The sequence below is a fragment of the Triturus cristatus genome, chromosome 11, assembly GCF_964204655.1.
Source record: "Triturus cristatus chromosome 11, aTriCri1.1, whole genome shotgun sequence".
Taxonomy (NCBI): Eukaryota; Metazoa; Chordata; class Amphibia; order Caudata; family Salamandridae; genus Triturus; species Triturus cristatus.
In genome coordinates this window covers 1150298580-1150319486 of record NC_140594.1, presented here as the reverse complement: position 1 = coordinate 1150319486, position 20907 = coordinate 1150298580, and the positions used below count along the sequence as shown (strand labels likewise).

At 42.0% G+C, this 20907-nt stretch overlaps 1 protein-coding gene across 1 annotated transcript in view; it reads left to right on the top strand.

Moving 5' to 3' along the window:
• Positions 1-20907, top strand: part of LOC146788619 (uncharacterized) — a 1185638-nt gene that overhangs the window by 890558 nt on the left and 274173 nt on the right. The window contains exons 45-46 of the mRNA XM_085635786.1: positions 13856-13986; positions 14115-14209. Of these exons, the coding sequence (XP_085491912.1) occupies positions 13856-13986; positions 14115-14209 (226 nt within the window). The remainder of the gene's footprint in view (positions 1-13855; positions 13987-14114; positions 14210-20907) is intronic.

The window sequence follows — 20907 nt, the reverse complement described above, 5'->3', positions numbered from 1 at the left end:
TGTGAATTTAAAGAAAAACACAAGTAGGTAGTCTCAATCAAATCTGAAATTAAGGCTGGACAACTATGATTAATTAAGCTTCTGTATCAGCTCTTACTTATTCAGAATAGAAAATAAAGTGAAAAAATCATTTCCAGTCTGCATTTTGAATAAGGTCAAAGCTAAATCGGTTATGTCTGCTGCTGCAAAAAATAGATCTAGGACCCTGTTTACTTTGTGTACTGTTCCTCCAGACGGGGGAGGGTCAGAACTGGGATTCCATGAACAAAAGTGTCAATGTATTGGCAGTGGTCATAGTCAAAATCACTAGCACATCTGCAATTACATTCGGATATAATTGCTAATTATGAAATTGCATCACCCTTTTCCCTGAAAAGCTCCCTGAGGAGGGCGAACTGCAGGCTAGAGGCATTTTAAAAGAGGGAGACCAGGTTCATCAGCTTTAATTATTGCATACATGGCTGCATCTGCTAGTGGCTTTAGGAAGAAGATTGATGCAAGGGTATTGTGAAGATGTGGGCAGCTTAAAAGTATTTCTTACTGGAAGTTCATTTGAGGATCATGGACGTGTCTTTTTACAGACAACATGTCTTTCAAAGCAACTGGATGAGATCTTTGAGTCAGTAAAACAGAAACAGGAACTGCAAGATCATTGGATTCACTACAGAAAAAACAGCCCTATCAATACTGCATGTGCCAGCATCAAATATGTTATAAACATCAGTCCTCCTCCTCCTTCAGCCAGTATATACAGGCTGTTAATTATGAATTGGAGTCATAATATACACCTTAATAAAATCAACAGAACGGTCAGTAGGACAGTCAAGAACAGAGGTGACAAGGAGGGCTAACTTCACACTAATAAGAAAGGAAGTCAAGCCTGACTTGCTTGGGCTCTCTCCCCCTCACTTGCCTTTACCAGCAGGGGCAGAATATGTCCCTTCTTGCATGATTGGGAGGGCTTACTTATGGGCAAATGGGTGCAGAGTTTCATGTAGCAAGGTCACACCTAGGAATTCATAAATACATCTCCTATTGTTCCATCAAAATGGGAAAAACTAAATGACCTTAAATTGGAAATCACAAACCTTGTAGAGAACAAAGCTTTTGAGGAACTACCAGCCTCCTGGAAGGGTCAAGGCTCCTATTCAAGATTCTTTCAGATTCTAAAGAAATCTGGAAATCGACAGCCAGAGCTTGATCTATGACACTTTAAAAGGTACGTCCAAAAACAGGGTTTTATAAATGATTTCTGTTCCAGAGATGTTGCCTTTCATAACAGAACAAAATTATTTAGCTTCCATAGATTTAGAACATATATACTCCTAGATCCCAATACGTGAGTCACAGAAAGTCTGTGTTTCATGATGGAAGGATAGCCTTTCCAGTTCAAGGCACTCCCATTTGGTCTATAGGCAGCATCACAATTTTTTACAGTGTGTATGTCCCTGATAGTGGCCTTTATGTGCCAGAAAGGGTGTGCAATATATCTGTACCTAGACGATTGGCTGTAGAGTGTGGCTACATTTGCAAATCCCATCAACATGATTCAAACAACTGTTCAGGTGTGTGCCAAACCTGGGGCTCACCATCAATGCCAAGAGGTCTGTTCTTTGCTTATTGTTGGATATCATCCTTTACACAGGAACTCTGTCTGATCTGTGAAAATAATTTCATTTGATGGAAAGAGGACACATGTTGACATGCCTGACAGTGCATATCCAATCCAAGGCTAGCTAAACCATCAAGAAGCTCAAAGCTTTGTTTAGGACTACTTCATCATGCTTCATATTTGCTCCACAGAGCAGTTCGGGATGATCCCAGAGCAGTGGAACATGCAGTGGCAGCAAGTGAATGGAAACTGGTAGGGTATCCTCACTGTCAAATGAAAGAGTCCTTGGAATGATGAAAGAAAAGCAGGGGAATTTTATATGAGAAAACCTAGTACCATACAATCTGCAGTTATTTCTAATGAAAGACTCATCCTTGCTGGCTGTGGAGCTCATCTACTGCCTCTGGACTTAGAAAGAAACAGCACTACCCCTCAACTTGCTGGAGTTCGGAGCCATTAGGCCAGCTCTAAAAGTGTTCTTCCAAAGGTGAAAGGCAGGCATGTGATGGTACGGAAAGGCAACACAACAACAATTTACTACATTTGCAAGGATGAAGGAAGAAGATTGCTCTAGTTATCACAGGATGCACAGAAACTGTGGCTCTCCTCCATGTGATCTTCATTATAAGAACAGAATTGTCCCATCCACGTACTGGCTCATTGAGCACTCTTTTGTAAAGCCAATTTTTTGAAGTAGAGTATTTTTTTGACAGCCTATAAAAGGCAATATTTTATAGTTTTCACCTATTTCACATATTTTCTTTAAAAAAGAAGTGAATTTAAAATTCAGAAAAATGGTCCCTGTAAATAACATAGAAACAGGAAATGTATTTCACAGCTTTTTTTCTAAAGGAAAGGGAGGGTAAATGTGGATAATGTAGCCTAAAAGGCAGTGGCCTGACAGTATGGCAAAACAGACCCTGTTCCGTCAGGAAATAGAATACCAAGAATATCCTATCATGCTCTGTTATTGGCAGCCTATTCTGTTTTCCGGCTCTTGAAGCAGAGATCCTGGTGCACTGAGGGTCACCTTTTTAGGAATTTATCTTCTAGGAAAATGTTTCCAAACCTTCAAAAACCCTTTTACTCAATGTCTTTGAGGACCTCAAGTACAGTTTCCTTTTCCCTGACAGAAAAAATACTGGTTTGGTTATAAAATACATTTAGTTTTTGTAAAATGGGCAACGACACCCTCAAATAGCTGTTTTGTGTGCATTTCCATCCCTCATCGTCCAGACTCCTGCCAATTTTGCCATGAATTGTCCATGAGAACTTTGAAGGACAGGGAGAGGATGAATGGAATGCGTCAGGACCAGTGCAGCATGAAGATTTGGCATCAGTAAGATCTGTGGGATATATGTGGAGAGTATGTTTTCTCTACCACAACTCCTTCCTCCATTCCCAGGTACCCGCTGGTGAACTGAGGGTCACCTTTTTAGGAATTTATCTTCTAGGAAAATGTTTCCAAACCTTCAAAAACCCCTTTACTCAATGTCTTTGAGGACCTCAAGTACATTTTTCTTTTCCCTGACAGACAAAATACTGGTTTGGTTATAATAACTTTTGTTTTTGTAAAATGGGCAACCACACCCTCAAATAGCTATTTTGTGTGCATTTCCATCCCTCATCGTCCAGACTCCTGCCAATTTTGCCATGAAATGTCCATGAGAACTTTGAAGGACAGTGAGAGGATGAATGGAAGATCTGTAGGATATATGTGGAGAGTATGTTTTCTCTACCACAACTTCTTCCTCCATTCCCAGGTACCCCCTGGCAAGCGAAGTCCAAGGAAAGAACTTACAAGGAAACACAGGCACACCTGTTTGATCTTGAGATCCACGATGTAGAAGGTAGTATCAGTAGCAACATCCACTCAACCTCAAGGTAGACAAAACCTAGCAGGATTTTCTATCTACCTATGGATTGGTGTCGCAATATAAAATACAGGAGTTTGCCACATATGCTAGGTCAGTCTACTGGAGGCTACATTCACTATCACAGGCATTCTAACCAGATTTGAGCTATTGTCTTCCTCCGCTTTCAGATTATCTTCTCCATTTAAGTGTTCTGGCTCAACAAGAGTGAGATCCTGAACTCCGAAGTACAACCAAGGAGTCCTCACCATAGGAGATCACCATTCCAGGCCCTCCTCTCACCAGTATTGAGGATCATACTGTTCAAGATCCACTCATCAATTGAGGTCCACGTGTCACACACCTCTGCGTCACATTATAGTATTCCTTTTATAAGATAATATTGTCCAACTCTGGCTCACTCCGGAGAGGTTTTCACCAACAAGTGATATAACTGTCAATGAAGTCTTGATGAGGGTTGCCGCAAAATTCAACATATCCACCTCAACTACTCAGTTCAAGACTTTAGTTATCATTTTTTCTCTTCAACGCTTTTGCTTTTTTGGTCTTTGTCTGTTAAATCCTATTAAGAGCTGTTCCTTATGGCAACCTCTGAAAATTCCACTCCAGCGCACACGTCAAATAAATGTAACTTACCAGAACAAGATCCCTTGTTCCTAAGAACAGATGCGCCACCGTTCAGATGTTTTTCACTTTGCACTTTCAATGGTCTGCAATGTTGTGCAGTGGACACACTTAAAGGATGTGTGGCAGAATTATCTGCATTTATTTGTTTTCGGGACCACCCATCTCTGTTCAAGACAATTGTTCTGAGATGCTTGAAGGAGCTTTCACACACGTGTTCCCTATTACTGTGATTATGCCCCAATGGGACCTTAATTTGGTTCTAACATTTCTGATGGGTGCTTCCTTGGATCCTTTGCACGTTTGCCAATTGAGGCTTTTGGGCTTCAAGACTGTATTTTTTGTGGCCATCACTTCAGCTTGGTGCATCAGTCAGTTGCAAGAGCTCTGTGTTAAACCACCTTTTGCCTGTTTTTACTTAGTAATGGTGATTCTCAGTGCAAAAGCGGGTTTCCTGACAAGGCTGGTTACACCCTTTATTGTGGGGCATTCAATTTCACTTTGCAGACTTTTTCACCACCTCATCACAACAAAGAGGGGTAGGGCCTACAAAGGATGGACCCTCTAAGGGAAGTCAGCTGGTGCATCAGCAAGACGATGGAGTTTACATTTGATGATCAACTGTTTATCAGCTAAGTAGACAAAAAGAAGGGCAAGGTGGTCCAGAAGAGGTCTTCTCTCTGTAGATTATATCTTTGTTAAGATCCGTTATGCCCTTGCTCAAAAGGAACCACCAAAGGGAATCTGGGCTCATTCTACCAGAGCAAAAGCACCCACCTCAGTCCTTGCCATGACAGTGCCCATAGCAGATACATGTGATTTGGGGGCTTCATGCAATTGTACATTATTATTGCTTGGATTCGGAAGGAAGAACCAATGGATATTTTGTTTGTCCTGTGCTGCATGATTTTCTGGTCTGACCATTGCTTCAAACACTCAACCTGGAAGGGGTACTGCTAAGTGTCTATTCAAAACGTGAGGAATCTGCAGGTAGAAATATCGGAAGAAAAAGTTGCTTACCTTTGGTAATAATGTTTTTTCAAATATATTCAGTCTACCTTCAGATTTCTCACCATTTCCACCCATCTCCACATTCTGAAGGTTGGTCATTGGCATCTGAATAATATTATTGAGGTTCCAATGTAGTACTACTGTTGCACTGCATATTCTCTTTTGATTAAGCTAACTTCATCTCTACCTCAAAGTGCTTAGGAAAAATGGACGAGGAACCTAGTTCAGGACGGCAGAGTGCAAGTATATGGCTCCAGTGATGCCGCATCCATGCTGAAACCAACATTGAGATGGAACTGATGCCACCTATTGAAGCAGGAGAGCTATCACAATATTTCTGGATAGCTAAGTAACTTTTTCTTCAGGCACAATGTGGCCCACTCCACAAGGAGTATGGCAGCCACAAATGGATTAAGAGAAAAATGTTAAGTGACAACATTTGAGAACAAAATTACCTTCATGAGGCACCATTGCTTCAACCCCCAAATCAGCAGTAGGACTAACCCTGATCTGGGGGTGGGGGGGAGATGGCGGATTGATGCCATCTGTGAGAGCAGACACACGGTGAGGCTCCCGTGCTCCCACACTCAGCGCTGATCGGCGACTAAGTATTTGAAAAATCTGAAGCAGGGTGTAATGAGGCAAAAGAGGCAATGAGAAGTATTTCAGGCAAATGGCTGGAGAAATAACGGACTCCGAAGGTTTGTAGTATTTTGACCTGACCTGATTCGATCCGCGGGAAGACCTATGGGCTCTGAGAGCGGGACCTACTGAAGCGAAGTGAGGCGGATGCTGGCAGTAGTACTGGGTAGTTAGGTGGCGACTGTTCATTACTCAGATTTTTTGGGTTGTGGGCGTGCGCTTCCCGGCTGCTTACATACACGGATTGGGAGCACCTGTGGTTTCCGGCTTGTGCTCTGTTAGAGACATGGCTCCCCCGAAGACTATGGGCATCCGGGCAGCAGGCCGGCTGCCGGCGAACGCCTCAGGCGCTTGGCGGAACGGCAGCCATGAGCAGGCAGCAATGACTCAACAGGGATATCCAATAAAAATGCACCGTGACTCGGTAAGCCGCTGCTTCGTCTCTCGCACTCAGGAAAAGCTGCTGAGTTGCTAATTACAGGGGCTGCTGGTGAACAGCTTACTGAGGACGTAATAGCAGACATTATGTTGCAAGCAATTCCAGTGCAACATTGTAGCTAGGAGATCACGTCAAACACTCCTGGGTGTATTCAAGAGGTTTCCTTTGGCAAATTGGAGGAGTTGGCTAATGCTAATGCTGATAAGGATAATGTGGACAACGCACGCCATTTGGACATGGCTGATATTGTGGATAAGGGTGAAAATGGCTAAAATTGGGTTGTATATACAGTTGACCCAACAGTCAAATTAGCAGTAACATCTAAAGTTTTAACTACAATGTCAGCGGCGCTATTGAACAAGAATAATCCAGAGGAAGATGGGGTAACCAAGCTGGCACAAACTGACCCTAATGAACTTGGTAGTGCTGCTAATTCGGATAGTGGGAGCAGAGAAAGTTCAGTTAACAATGATTCTTCAGGTTTAATACAAGATCAGGGGGGGATGGCTATTTCAGTACTACAATTTTTGCTCCAACTTTGGTCTCAACTCCCCCCAACATATGCTCTGAGAATGCTGGCAGCTCGCAATCTGCATCTGGGCATTAGTAGGTGGCTGTGAGCTACGCAAGGCTCAAATTACATCTGAACTACAGGCCCCTGGGAAATTTGGCAAATCTTTAGAAAAGAGTGCCTCACAAGTACCTAATTCTTCTGCTAAAAAGAAAAATAGTAAAACAAAAGTAACGAAAGGAGGAAAGAAAACTTATATTGAATTACGACAAAATTTGGCTCCATCTATACAGGTTAAGGACGTCCTATCTGATAGTCCCCTATGACGATGGGTTCAAGCGGAAGGAGGAGCCAAGATTATAATATCGAGACTATGAAGCGCCAGCACAACAGACGATGTACGGGGTAATATGGGGATGGAAGAAACAGGGTCTGGCAGGCCGGAATTTGATACAGTAATGCCCGCTGCCAAATCTCCTAAATCCTCTGCCTCATCAATGGCATCTGGTTCTTCTCAAAGGTTTCAGCAGGCTGTGGTAGAGTATCAATTGGGGAAGGTACAGACAGGACCCAGATGCCTCACCGCTTGCTTTGATTATTCAAGCTTCAAAAGATCAGAGATCAGAGGCACAGGAGCACTATGCTCAAGCTAGGGCTGATAATCATAGTATCCAGCAGTCTCTGAAGAAAATGACACTCAAGGTTGGGACATTGGCCACAGACGTTCTGGAACTACAGCAGAGGGTGGCTAATACTAAGGAGACCACTTCTAAAACGGCTAGTTTGGTACAGCTGCATGATGATAGAGGACTTAAAGAACCAGCAGGGGCACCATAACTTAAAGCTGTTTTGGGTCCCAGAGGGTCAAGAGGGCTCGAATCCTAGAGCCTTCATAGTTCAGCGTCTACAGAGGGCCTTCCCAGAATTTGGGTATTGGGATTGGGATTCCCAGCTGCAAAGGGCTCATAGACTCCCGCTAGTACAGCGCAGATAGGGCTCTCGCTTTCCCAGGCCATTTCTGATTTTTTTCTGAAATTTTCTTTTTAGACAAGCCGCTTCTTTGAAGGCTCGTCCTAGCTCTCCGGTGACAGTTGATTCTTGTTCTTTTATTGTTCGCTCAGATTTTTGCAAATTGACAATGGACAGGCGTGGGAAATTACGGCAACTGATCGATCCGCTGAAAGCTACTGGGGGGCAAGTATTCTTACAAGAGCCTGCACGCCTGAAGGCTCTGCAGTGGGTCAATCGTATTTTTGTCATATGGAGCAAGAAGCAAAATAAGCTATCGGCAGTTGGCAGATGGCAAATGGGAACTCTGGATAAAGCCTGAACTTCTCACTTTTTTTTCTTCTTTTCTTTTTGGTTTTTCTTTTAAAAAATAATGTTTAAATGGTTTGTTATTGCTGGGTGTGGGACCGGCTCGTGAGCTACTGTGGGTGCACTGTCTCCATAGCTGCCAATTCAGCGGCAGTTGTAGAAAGAGGATGATTCCTCCTTCAAGATGCAAGGGCGAAAGGGGGGGAGGGTGCTTTGAGGGGCAAGAGGGGCAGAAAAAAGTCAACAATGGGGCAGGTAGGAAACTCAGAAACAAACTTAAAAAAAGAGTATATGAAAATGGAATATTCCAAAGAATAGAGGGTTGTTTAATGGTGGGCTGTATTAAAATAGAAGAGAAATCTTTATATCATGATTCGTATTAAGTGTCTTGCTTGGAATGTTGCTGGTCTTTATAGTAGAATCAAGCGTCAACTAGTTTATGAAGAGCTGAAAATGTACAATCCGCAATTAATTTTGCTTACAGAGACGCATCTTTCATATAAAGATCGCAATCTTCTTAAACAGTTGTGGTATGTACTTATAGTTTGTACAACACAAGAGACATCAACGAGGGGAACAGGTATATCAAAGCATAAATGTTTTTTCTGTACAATACATAAAACATTGGCTGATCAGAGGGACAAGTGCGACAATTGCACAGATTGGAGTTAGGGGTAAGACATATGTCTTCTGTTCATTGTATGGACCTAACATTGATGATCCTAGGGCTATTGGTGTTCAGAATATGGAAATGCTAAATTGGGAGGGGGAGTGGATAGTAATGGGGGATTTTAATTGTGTTATGGATTATAATATAGATACTACTAGACAAGGTGTTACTTATAGAATGCGGAAGGTCCGTGCAGCGATTGTAGAAATGGGACGGCTTCAATTAATTATAGACGTATGGAGATATTTAAAACCAACCGCCCCAGGATACACGTTTTATTCAGCTCCACACAGGCCGTATTCTAGAATAGATATGGCATGGGTGTCGGGCCATATTATGACGTCATCAGATATAGAAGTGTGCCCACGAGTTACTTTGGAGCATAATCGTATATTATTGTTGTTTAGCTTTGAATTTGAAAGCAAGACATTCAGATAGTTTTCTTTCCCTAGATATCTGCTTGCTGATAGTGGCTATTTGGACAATATAAGGAAACAGCTGGATATATTTTGTAAAGAGAATATTGGTACAGCTTTGTTAATCACAGTGTGGGATACTATGAAGGCAGTTGTTAGAGGTATCACTCAGCAATTTGTTTGGCAACAGAATAAAACTGATAAATTAAGGAAGGATGCTATTCAAACAGTACGTAAAGCTGAAGAGCTGCACTCAGAGGCGATTCTTACTGGCATTGATGATCAAGAACAGCTGCTTCCTTCTCTAATGGATGCTAGATTAGCATTAAGGAAGACATTTAGGGAAAGAATTGCGACCAGGTACCTTAAATATCGCTCCATTCAATATGAATATCGAGAACAAAAAGGCAAGGTTTTGGATTATAAAGTGGCAGAAGATAGAGCTAAAACTCAAATAAGAAACATAAAGGGAGCAAATGGAAGGACGTATTCACATTCACAGGGAACTCTGGAACAATTATCCATGTTTTATAAGGCGCTATATACTCCAACTATAGATCTATAGATCCTAAAGAGGAGGATATTCAACGGTATCTTCAGGGTAGACCTTTTCCGATAACGAGCGGAGAGGTAGCTGCTCTGTTAGGGAAGGATATCACAAGGGAAAAAATAGATCTGGCAATATCTTCTTTACCATCTGGAAAGGCATCTGGGGAAGATTCTATACCTATTGAATTTTATAGACTTTTCAAGGACATTTTGATTCCGTTATTTAGATTAGTTATGCAAAGTATAGGTACTACTGTAAAAATACCTGAATCTTGGAATATGACACAGATTGTCTTTAAATATAATAAAAAGTAAACCTCCTGATGAGTGCGGCTCTTACCGGCCAATCTCACTTATTAATGTGGATGCTAAAATGTTTGCGAAGATTTTAACAAATCGTCTATCACCAGTTATGCCTGGGCTGGTATCCCCTCATCAACATGGATTTATTCAAGGTAGGGATGCAACAGCCCATGTGAATATGGCAGTGGGGAGTTTCGATATGGCTGGAAGGATGGCAACTCCTCTACGTATGATATTTCTAGACTCCGAGAAGGCTTTTGATAGAGTGGGATGGGATTTTTTATGGGCTGTATTAGATATGTATGGAGTTAAAGGTCAATTTAGGTGCTGGATACAAGCCTTGTGTAATATGCCTCAAGCTAAATTATCATATTCTGGCTTACAGTCAACAATGTTCCCGATTCTATGCGGTACTAGGCAGGGGTGTCCCCTTTCCCCTTTATCCTTTGCTTTATATATTGAACCATTTATTTATGCTTTACAATCTGATCTTCAAATTACCCCATTACTTTTGAATGATATTTCACTTAAGGTTATTGCTTATGCAGATGATATCACGGTTTTAACAACTGAACCTGCTAAAGCTAATAAGATAATTGAGGATGAAGCGACCAAGTTTGGCTCTATTTCAGGATATGAACTGAACGCTGAAAAGACGCAAATATTACTTAATTTTAAACCCAGAGAACTTATTTATGGTGTTTGTTTGGAGGCTACCTATTTGGGGGTTAGATTATCTGCGCAGATAGACAGGATATTTTCTTTAAATTATGAATTTTTATTGAAAGACACAATGAAATTGCTCAAGCAATGGCATAAACTACCTAAAGGTATTATTGGGTGCTCTAATATCATAAAGATTACAATTTTGGCCAAATTTCTGTATTTATTTAGATCTATTCCTTTAGGGGTTCCAAGTATATTTTTTCAAAAACTAGAGGGAGTTTTAAGTAGTTTTATTTGGGACTACAGGAGAGCCCGGAGAGCTATTGATTTGTTAAAGCTGCCATATAATCAGGGAGGACTTCACTTTCCTGATCTTAAAAAATATTTCTGGGCTGCTTTCACTGAGCATTTTCGTAGCCTCTTCATCATTTTATGTCGGGAGAGGACAGTAATATGTACTTATATAAGACCAATGACCCGAACTATTTTAAAAGAGTTAAGTTCAAGACTATGAGGGATATCACATTTCTATGGTTTGCTATATCTACTAGATGTAAACTGTCATTTTTTTATGATAAATTACCCTTATGGGGTAATCCAATATTCTCAGATATGTTTCAGGGTGCTGCCAGCAAATGGTGGGCTGGATTTGGGATCACCTGCTTAGGTGACTTGTATGATTATAATGGCTTTGCCTCCCTTAAGAATCTACAGAGGCAGTATAAATTGCCCGACAGCATGTTTTTAAAATACTTACAGATTAGGGACTATCTGGTGAGGCATCTGAAGTTGGTAACACCATCTAGTTCAGAAATCTGGGATTGTCTCTACAGCGGGAAGACAAAATCTATGATGTCATATGTATAAATGTATTAGAAATCCTAAGCAAAATGATTTGGAAAGACTGGCGGCACGCTGGAGTGAGATCCTGTAGACAGAGGTAACATCTCTTGTTATTGAGCAGGTATTAGGTACTATAGATGAGTCAGTACATTCTGTTAATTTACGATTGCAGCAACTTCGTACTATCTGTTTGCTTTACTATACACCTTACAAAATTTCTAAATGGTCTACGTCTGCCCGGCATGGGGATCGGACAAAGTGCCCTAGATGTGACTTATATGCGGCTAATATCATGCATATGTTTGTAACCTGTCCAGAATTGGACATATACTGGCAGAAGATTGGCCAAGTGCTTTCTCAGAGACTGGGGATAGAGACATCATTAACGACTATAGAAATGATGATGGGTTTTAGGATAACTGATTACCTACTTGCTCTTCTTGTTTCAATATTGTTGGTTGCTGCTAGATTGGCAATTGCTCGGATATGAATCGCTCCTAAACTGTCTTCTATGAATGAGTGGTGGTGACTGGTTAAGGAAACGTATGAGATGGAAAAAGCCCTAGCTAAGGCAAGGGTCACTCATTCTCTACAGAAGTTAGATGAAGTATGGGGGCTCTTATTTTAAGAATATTTGCTGGCTTTTTATTATATAGTATAATGATGTATTGATAAGTGCTGTGCTCAGATGATTCTTTGGAAATGGTGATTATTTTTGCTTGTCCCAAACTACTTAATTCTGTTTTACTATTGCTTTTCCATTGTGTCTTTGTAATATACTGTTTATTTGTGCCCCATTTGTTGACAATAAAAAATATTTGGAAAAAAAGGACTAACCCTGATCTGGAAGGTTTGCTCTTAAAATGAGCCTCCTTCCCACATACATCTGGGTATTGTTACTGATTTCTTATTTATAGTTCAAGCATGTGAGTCTATGGAAGACCCAATGCTGAAAATGTAAACAGTAATTTATCTGTCAGTGCAGTTCTCCTCCTGTGGTGTCTTTCATAGACTCCTTTATGACCCACCTCCTTTCCATGACGATCTACTTTTATTCATGTTTAACTGCTTCTGCTAAAAAATCTGGCTGTTGAAAGTCTCTGTGCAGGATAGGCCCCTAGGTCTTGTTCCCTGATTTTCTGAAGTTCAGGTCACATAACGAGTTTTACTGATTCAGTGTAGCCTATGTCTGTTTGCAATGTTATAGAGTGTAGGAATGTGCTGCGCTGTTAGAGTCCCCAGAGTGTTCCCAGATTCATGAAGGGGAATAATTCAAGTTAGTGAGTCCATGAAAGATACCAATGAAGGGGAATTGCAGGTACAGGCAAGTAATTCTTCTCATTGTTTGCATGACTCCTGCCGACCACAATCTGGTATACATATATTCTGTCTTCCTCACTCTATTGTATTATTATTTTTCCTCAACACCTTAATCTCACCACTTTTGATTGGCCATGATTTTTGCTGCCCCCAGTGTGTGAGACATTGTACCTACCACTACAGTCTGGCTAGCATGATTTCGGCCCACCACAGTGTGGTTGGCATGATACCTGCCCATCATATTCTGGTAGACATGATTCCTGTCCACCATTGTGTGGAAACCATGACTGCTGTCCGCCACTGTCTGGATTGCATAAACTCTGCCCTTCAGATTATCCTGAAAAAAATATCTGTTCATCGCTTTCCATTGGACATGATTCCTACCCACCTACTTAGTTAGGAATTAATCCTACTGCTTACAGTGTATCTCATATGATTCTTGCCAGCCACGGTTTTTCAGGCAATACCCATCCAGTGTGTTCTTTAATGCACGAGTCCTGTAAATCATAGTTTGCTGTGTCTTCATTCTCATTGCAACAATAAGCTTGACATAAATCCAATCTGCTACAGTCTGTTGGGCTTGAAGAATGCTCACAATGGTGTGTTCAATTTGACTTGCGGCCTGTATGAATGTAGAGAAGATATTAGTGTTACTGTTGGTTGCCAGCATACCTTGAGTTGTCATTTCCCTTAATGATATAAATGGTTTATAAGCAAGTGATTTCTATGATCTAAGGTGGCATTACAATTTTCAAGTCAATTCCTCTGGGGAGTGCCTTGTCCATTAAGGGGAGAACTCTGACATTTTGAAATAAATGTGTAAGACAAAAAATTCCCAAAAGCAATAAAAGCTAGATTTCAAGATATGTAGGAAGGAAAATAATCCCAAATGTCAGCATTCACAAACCAAACTAACCTGTCCAAACATATTGTGCAAGAAAAATAGCTCACAGCAATTATGTTCTTTTTTTTTTTAAACAATACAATTTACTTTTGAGCAACATGTTCATTATATGTTCAGCAATATTAACTCTAAACAAGAGGTGATGTTCCATTAGACGAACACCTACCAGGCCGTGCTGACGACTGATGGGATCACATCCTATGTACTGATTCTCTTCAAAGATGGTGGAATGAACTGGGACGTGGCAAGTCTGGCTAAGACAAATGTGCTTGTTGGCTTCTCCAGGTAAACCCTTTACTGCCAAGATACTGTCATTTATCATACATAATATGTCTATTTTGTCTTTAGTGTCACTTCAAGTTATGAAAAAAATGCAAAAACTGACTGATTCCCTGGTCGTGCTTTTCTTTCAGTGGACAGGGAGATGGATTCTTCAAAAATGATGATCTAACAAAGTTAAGCCCAGCAGAAAAATATCGACCATCAAACAGTGTAGGACTCAACACAGGTACAGTATGTGATAGGTACAGTCCTGAGTTGGAGACGGATTGTTTTCAGCTTTCAAGATGTATTTGAAGGTGATCGGAGCATTATAAAAAAGTATTGCAGTACAACTAATGAAATACAGACTTCTATTAATTTAGAACTCATTAGGAGAGAAAATAATTTCTGACTCAACGGAAAATCAAAAATATCACAGCATGGGCAAATTACTTCTTTCACGAGAAATGTAAGGGTCTTTTGTGCAGGTTACTTCTTTAACAAGAAATGCAGCTTAAGGTTCTTTAGTGCAGTGTTACTTCTTTCATGAGAAATGCTGCTTAGGGTTCTTTGGTGCTGTGTTACCAAAAATGAGGAAGGAAAAATCGAACAAAGATACATATAAGATTGAAAGAAATAACTAATAGCACATGCATCAAAAATGCCATTTGCGATTCTTTATTAGCGAAAAATAAGGAATGAATGAGAGGACGTTCTCAATTTGCGATTCTCAATTAGAGAATCGCAAATTGAGAATGCAATTTCAAGGGTGCAAGGGTGTCAAAACGACACCCTGTTGCACCCCTGAAATCGATCTGTGTACAAATGTTGTGCACACACACATCTCCAAATGACATGTGTGTGTTTAACCTACGACTTTGAAAAATGCACTTTCGTGCATTTTTCAAAGTTTTTGCAAATTACCATGAAGTTCAACTTCATGGTAATTTGCGTCCCCTATCAGCGAAATCGCTAATTATTTTACTTTTATGCATTGCATTTAAGGAATCTCAATTTGCGATTCTTTAAATGCAATCGCAATTTGAGAACTCGCAATTAATTGCGAATTCTCAAATTGAGAGTGCCTTGACCCTTCATGCATCGCAAATGCCCTTTTTGCGGGCGCAAACGGACGATTTTTGCGAATCACACCGTTTGCGCTCGCAAAAATGGTTGATGCATGTGCCCCTAAGATATTCCAGCTCCAACAGCCCGGCAAATAGCCCACTGTATTAACAACGCTAGATCTTCCCCAGCAATGGGACCTAACAAGATCCCGATCAAAGTTCTTCAAAGCAATCCAGAAGACTGGAGTAAGTTTTTAGCTCCCCTTAATTCCCATTGTTATATCACAGGGGAAATTCCAAAACCATGGCTGGGGAGCATTGTGATTCCAATTTCAAAAAAAGGATCCAGGACACCCCCCAGTAATTATTGACAAATCGCTCTGTTAGTCGACCATCGGGAAGATCGGTATGGCCAGCATCTTGGAAAATCTGAAGGCCTGGTCCAAAACACTCCATAACTGACAACATTGAGGCTCTACAGACGATCATATACAAATATGTAGTGTCAAAATCGTAGGTTGTCTATTGTGTATTCATGGACTTTACAACAGCTTTTGACAGAGTAGATAGACCTACACTCTGGAAGAAGTTAGAAAAATTTGGAATGCCTGATAAACTTCTTAAGATAATCATATCGCTAGACAGTGCAACTTGTTGTAGACTACAAATGGGGAGAGAGAAGGGACTCACCCGACCAACAGCTACACCGAATGACCTGAAACATGGTTGTCTTTTAGTCCCCCTCTTATTTTCTCTTTATATAAGTGACCTCCTGGATTCCTTTATAACAATTTTCCCCCAAAATGATCATCTAGTAACATACACATTTTGATTTACACCGAAGATGTGGTTATATTAGATCTCATACCAATTGGCCTACAAATAAACCTACAGGCCCTCACCAGTTATACAGAGGAAATGTTTTTAGCGTCAAGCATATCTAAAACAAAAGTCGTCCCTTTTAGAGCAAGAAAGGAATTCACAAAATGTAATTGGGCACTAGGGGGCAAACCCATTGAGGTGGTTAAAGAATACACATAGTGAATATCAAGCGGGAGAGAGAGGAAAAGCCAGAGCTAGTTCACTTCCCCATGTAATATGTTAGAATTAATGGGAACTAGCTACAGGGTAGAAGCTCCTTGTGTATGTTTGCAGATGAAAACACAACATATTTCAGCCAGGCCTCAGTGTTAAACTGGCTTTCATCAGGACCTTATGTGTGTGGTTTAAAATGGTGGTTTAAAAATTGTATATTGAGACCAACTATGTGGCGCACGCGCTAAGGTGCGGTATGTGGAAGAGGATGGTTTCCTCTTATGACTCAATTCCTGTAAAGGAAGAAACACTGAGACCTGGTTGAAACATGTTGTTTTTCATCTGCAAACATACACAAGGAGCTTCCTCCCTGTAGCTAGTTTCCATTGATTTTAACATAAAGAATACACATACCTGGGGCGAATCTGCACACAAACATTACAAAACTCCTCTCATCCCCAGCATAGAGGATGCAAAGCGGATGCCCACGTCGGCGCACTGCAACGTTTATATTCCTCCTCTGGGGATAGACATTTACACTCCCTTTTAGAGGTTTATATTCTGAAAATTCCTCCAGTTCTATCATATGCCTTGGAATACTTCCCAATCAAAAACTGCCCTTCAGTAAAAATAAAAGAAAGGAATATCCTTCGTAAATTGTTAAAAGCCAATCAAGCAGTCCCAGCTGAAGCTTTACGCCTTGAGCTATCCTTAGTCAGCTTTCATGCCAGAGCCATCTCTAACATAATAAAATGGGCTTATAATCTCTTACATGCCGAACAGGGATCCTTACGGTGTATATTAAACATGGAGACCATTAGGAACGAAACATTGCAATATACTTTTGAACAGAACCTAAATAAACCACTTTACCTTTCAAACTGCACGTTAGCACTTCTGAAATCCTGGAAACCCGCTCACTTGAGGCTTTTCCTAAAACAGCTGACCCCGAGATTAAGTTACAACTTTGATGTTAAACACTGCTCTCAACTAAAACATTATGAACAGTATGCTAAATCAATAGAATATAAAATCCAGCAACGCTATATTCGTTTTACCTTGGATTGCAGGGTTTGGCGATGTATTATTGTATTGCAGCTAGGGATTTTACCATTAAAAGTTTTCACATCTAAATGCCAGACAGTACCAGATACAACATAATCACGGTACAAGGTCTTATATTGCTTTTTAAATTATCACCTGATGAATTTGTCTGTTATAACTTGTGTACATTTTTTAAGAGTTTTTTTAAAACTGCATTGGTGTAGTTATATGTTCACTGTTTTGTATGTTTTATTATCCAGTATTAGGGTATCTTTCATAGATTCACATGCCTGAATCATTCCCCGTCGTTGGGATGGGAGTCCCCGGTACATAAAAAAGTAATGTCTCACTAGACATATAGAGTAATAGTCCAAAGGCCTCACCTTAGTAACATATCCACGTCCTTTTGTAAGAAAGGACCAAACTTTGGAGAGTAGCCAATCAGCTATCACCACCCTCTAGAACCTTCCTGGAAGGAGCTCTAGTCCCTCAGATTTTCTACCGCACGTCGTGCTAAAGGAATCTCCTCTGAGCTCTGCTCAGCATTCCTTGTTTTTGGATTACCAGTGCTTCTATCTTCAACTTTCCAACTTCTGGTCTAAGTTCTTCAGTTCTTCATGGCAGATACTCCGAAGAAAGGCCTTTTTAGGTCTTGTGCTTCCTGTGGAAAAAAGAGACTTCATGTGGACGATCAACACAAGGACTGTCTCTACTGCCTTTATCTGAATCACTCTTCAAAGGATTGTAAGGTATGTCGTACCTTTTCCTCCAAGACCCTCAAAGATCGTGAGGGACGCCTCTTAATTTGGCTGCAGAGGCTTAAAGACAAAGACCCAGTACTGTCTTCTGAGGAAAGTGAGGGCTCTTCCATATCTTCACAGTCCTCTCAGAAAAGACCAAGGGTGGCTTCTCCAGGCCCTTCGTCGCAGCCACCTCAAAAGAAGGCGCATAAAGTCTTCAGAGGTTCCTCCTAAGGCTCTTCCAGCGAAGGTTTCTCCTCAGGAGGTTCTTCCGCCTTCAAAAAGCCTTCTTTCACCCCGTCGACTACCTCGTCGACGGTGGCTTCAACTAGGAAATCTCAATCTACGCCATTGAGTGACCTCGTCGACAAGTTTCAACCTGTCGCGTCTCAGTCATTATCCCCGTTTGATGACTCCATCTGGCCGGTAGGTCTCTCGTCGGCGCTGAAGATAAAGAAGACATCGTCTATGTCCAAATTGCTGTCGACGCTACGACTGTCGACTACACCATCGACGAAGACTGTCCCGTTGACATCCACTTCCTCGTCGACTAGGACCCTGTCGACGACTGCTTCGTCGACTAAACCTCCATCGGTGACGATGACCCAGTCGACGACTGCCCTGACGACAGGACTTCAATCTACCATGGTACCCGTCGACGACTAAACCGTTGACGGGACCGTCTACCACAGCGGATTCCAACCTAAAAAGTACGTACGTACGTACGTACGTACATCTGAAAATCACAAAACTTACGCTGACGCAGGCCCTGACTTCACCTAGTAGGGTCCAACTCTTGCCTCCAGCACATCTTTTGGAGGAAGAAGTTTCTGATGATGGCAGTATGTTTTGAACGGCGACAAGCCCATCTCAACTGAACGCAAAGTACCAGGACAGTTCAGACTATGAGGATCAAGTGCAGGAAGATCAGGCAGTTTCTCCTGAAGAATACCATCCACCTCCCATGGTTTGTTTACCGGCATCTCTAGTTTCTGACCTGCAATTGCTCATTTCGGACTATAAGCAGAGGCTTCCCACTTCTGCAACGTCTCCGCCTCCAGTTGTGTCTCCACCGCCAAGACCGCGGCCTCCATCATTAAGTTTGCAGTCTGAGCCCGTCACATCACCACCTCCGCTTTCTACAGACGAGGAGGAGGATCAACATGAAGAAGGGGAACTTCAAGATTCCCAATCTACTCGTGATGAGTGGGACGATTATGTTCTCCCCTGTCCAGCTTCCCCGGTGCCCGCTCCAGCTGACTTGCCTCCTGAGGACATTGGTGGATTTCACAACATAGTGGAAAGAGCAGCACAGCGTTTTCAAATACCTATGCCTTCCCACCAGCAGGATTGCTTCCTCTATGATTTTTAAAGAGCCTTTTAAGAAATCCGTCAGATCTATCCGTATTATAGATCACATATGGGATCAGGGTGTTAAGATAATGCAGAAACCTTCCTCGGTACCTCCAGTATTACCTCGTCTGGATAAGAAATACAGGGCTCCAGATACTGCTCCAGCTTGCCTGACCGGCCATCCAAAACCGGACTCAGTAATTACACAAGCTGCTCAGCGGAAATCAAAAAATCCTTCTGCTCTGCTGACCGCTCCTCCGGACAAAGAGGGTAGACGGCTGGACAATATAGGCAAACGCTTCTCGTCCATGTCTGCATTAACAGTGCATGCATCCAATTCCTTGGCACTGTTAGGACATTATAACAGGCAGATGTGGGCAAATATTGCTCCATACCTTGCGGCCTTGCCAGAGGAATCAAAGGAAGAAGCAAATAAAATCTTGCTGGAGGGCGAACGGTCTGCATCCGAGATCATAGACTGTGCGATGGATATCGCCTCTACTGGATTTCGCCAACTCGCGGGCGCAGCTGTACTATGGTGCCAGGGTTGGTTGAAGGTGACTTCATTCCGACCGGAGGTACAAACGAAAGTTTTAGACATGCCATACGATGGTCAGCTTCTTTTTGGAACACACATCGATGAAGCTCTGCAAGGTATTAAAAAGGATACCGACACGGCTAGGGCTTTGGGTACCCTCCAAATCAAGAACCTATCCTTTCGTGGCTCAAGGGGGAGAGGTCAAACGGCTGCCAGAGGAGATTACCAACACCGATCTTCCTTCTCTTCCACTCAGCAATATCGGCTACAATAGCAGCAACGTCAACAGCAATCCACCTACACTAAGTCTTCCTTTCGTGGCAAAGGAGGTCGACAGAAAGACGCTGCTCGGCGACAATGACTTCCCACTACCGCCGGTCTCCAACTCCTCTCTGCCCTCCAAGGTTGGAGGAAGAATTTCCCATTTTCTAAACAAATTGGAAGCAAACAACAACGGACCGTTGGGTTCTGCAACTGGTTCAATTCGGACATTCACTAGAATTCATTCAAATTCCTCCCCAAACCCCTCCCCAACCTATGCTTCACAAAAATCTACGTACTCTGCTCCTGGAACTTTCACTTATGCTCCAGAAGGGAGCTATAGAAAGAGTTCCTCTACGTCAAAGGGGGAAGGGATTTTACTCCCGTTTTTTCCTAATACGCAAAAAGAAAAACTACCAGAGAGGGGGTGTTGTTTTCCATCCACCCCCGCTTTACCTTTACCTCCCTCAAACACTGTTGCTGTGTTATCTCCTCTTTAACCAGGCTTAGTGTCAGACCGGCATGGCTTGCTTCTGAGCCCCTGCAGACCGCATTACAACATTTGCTTTTAGGATGCACGGGTCCTGTGCTGACTCTGCCGCCGCAATACCGAAACCCGGCTAGAGCCGTCACCACAAGGAACTTCCGCAGCAAAGCCGCCGCCCAACATCAATTCTCCCTCAAAGTGCCGATGCTAGTGAATTCCGTGGCTGTGCCCATACGCATTTTGAGGGGACCTCAATCAGGTAAGCGTACAAAGAGCGCCGCACCGCAAAATTATTATAAAGCAGCCGATAACCGCTTCACTCCTTCAGATGGCTGACTCCCTCATTCCCTAACCCGCGTCAGCCAGCAGCAATGTTCCCCATCATGTGGCAAAAAAGAATTCGCTGTTGAACGGCATATC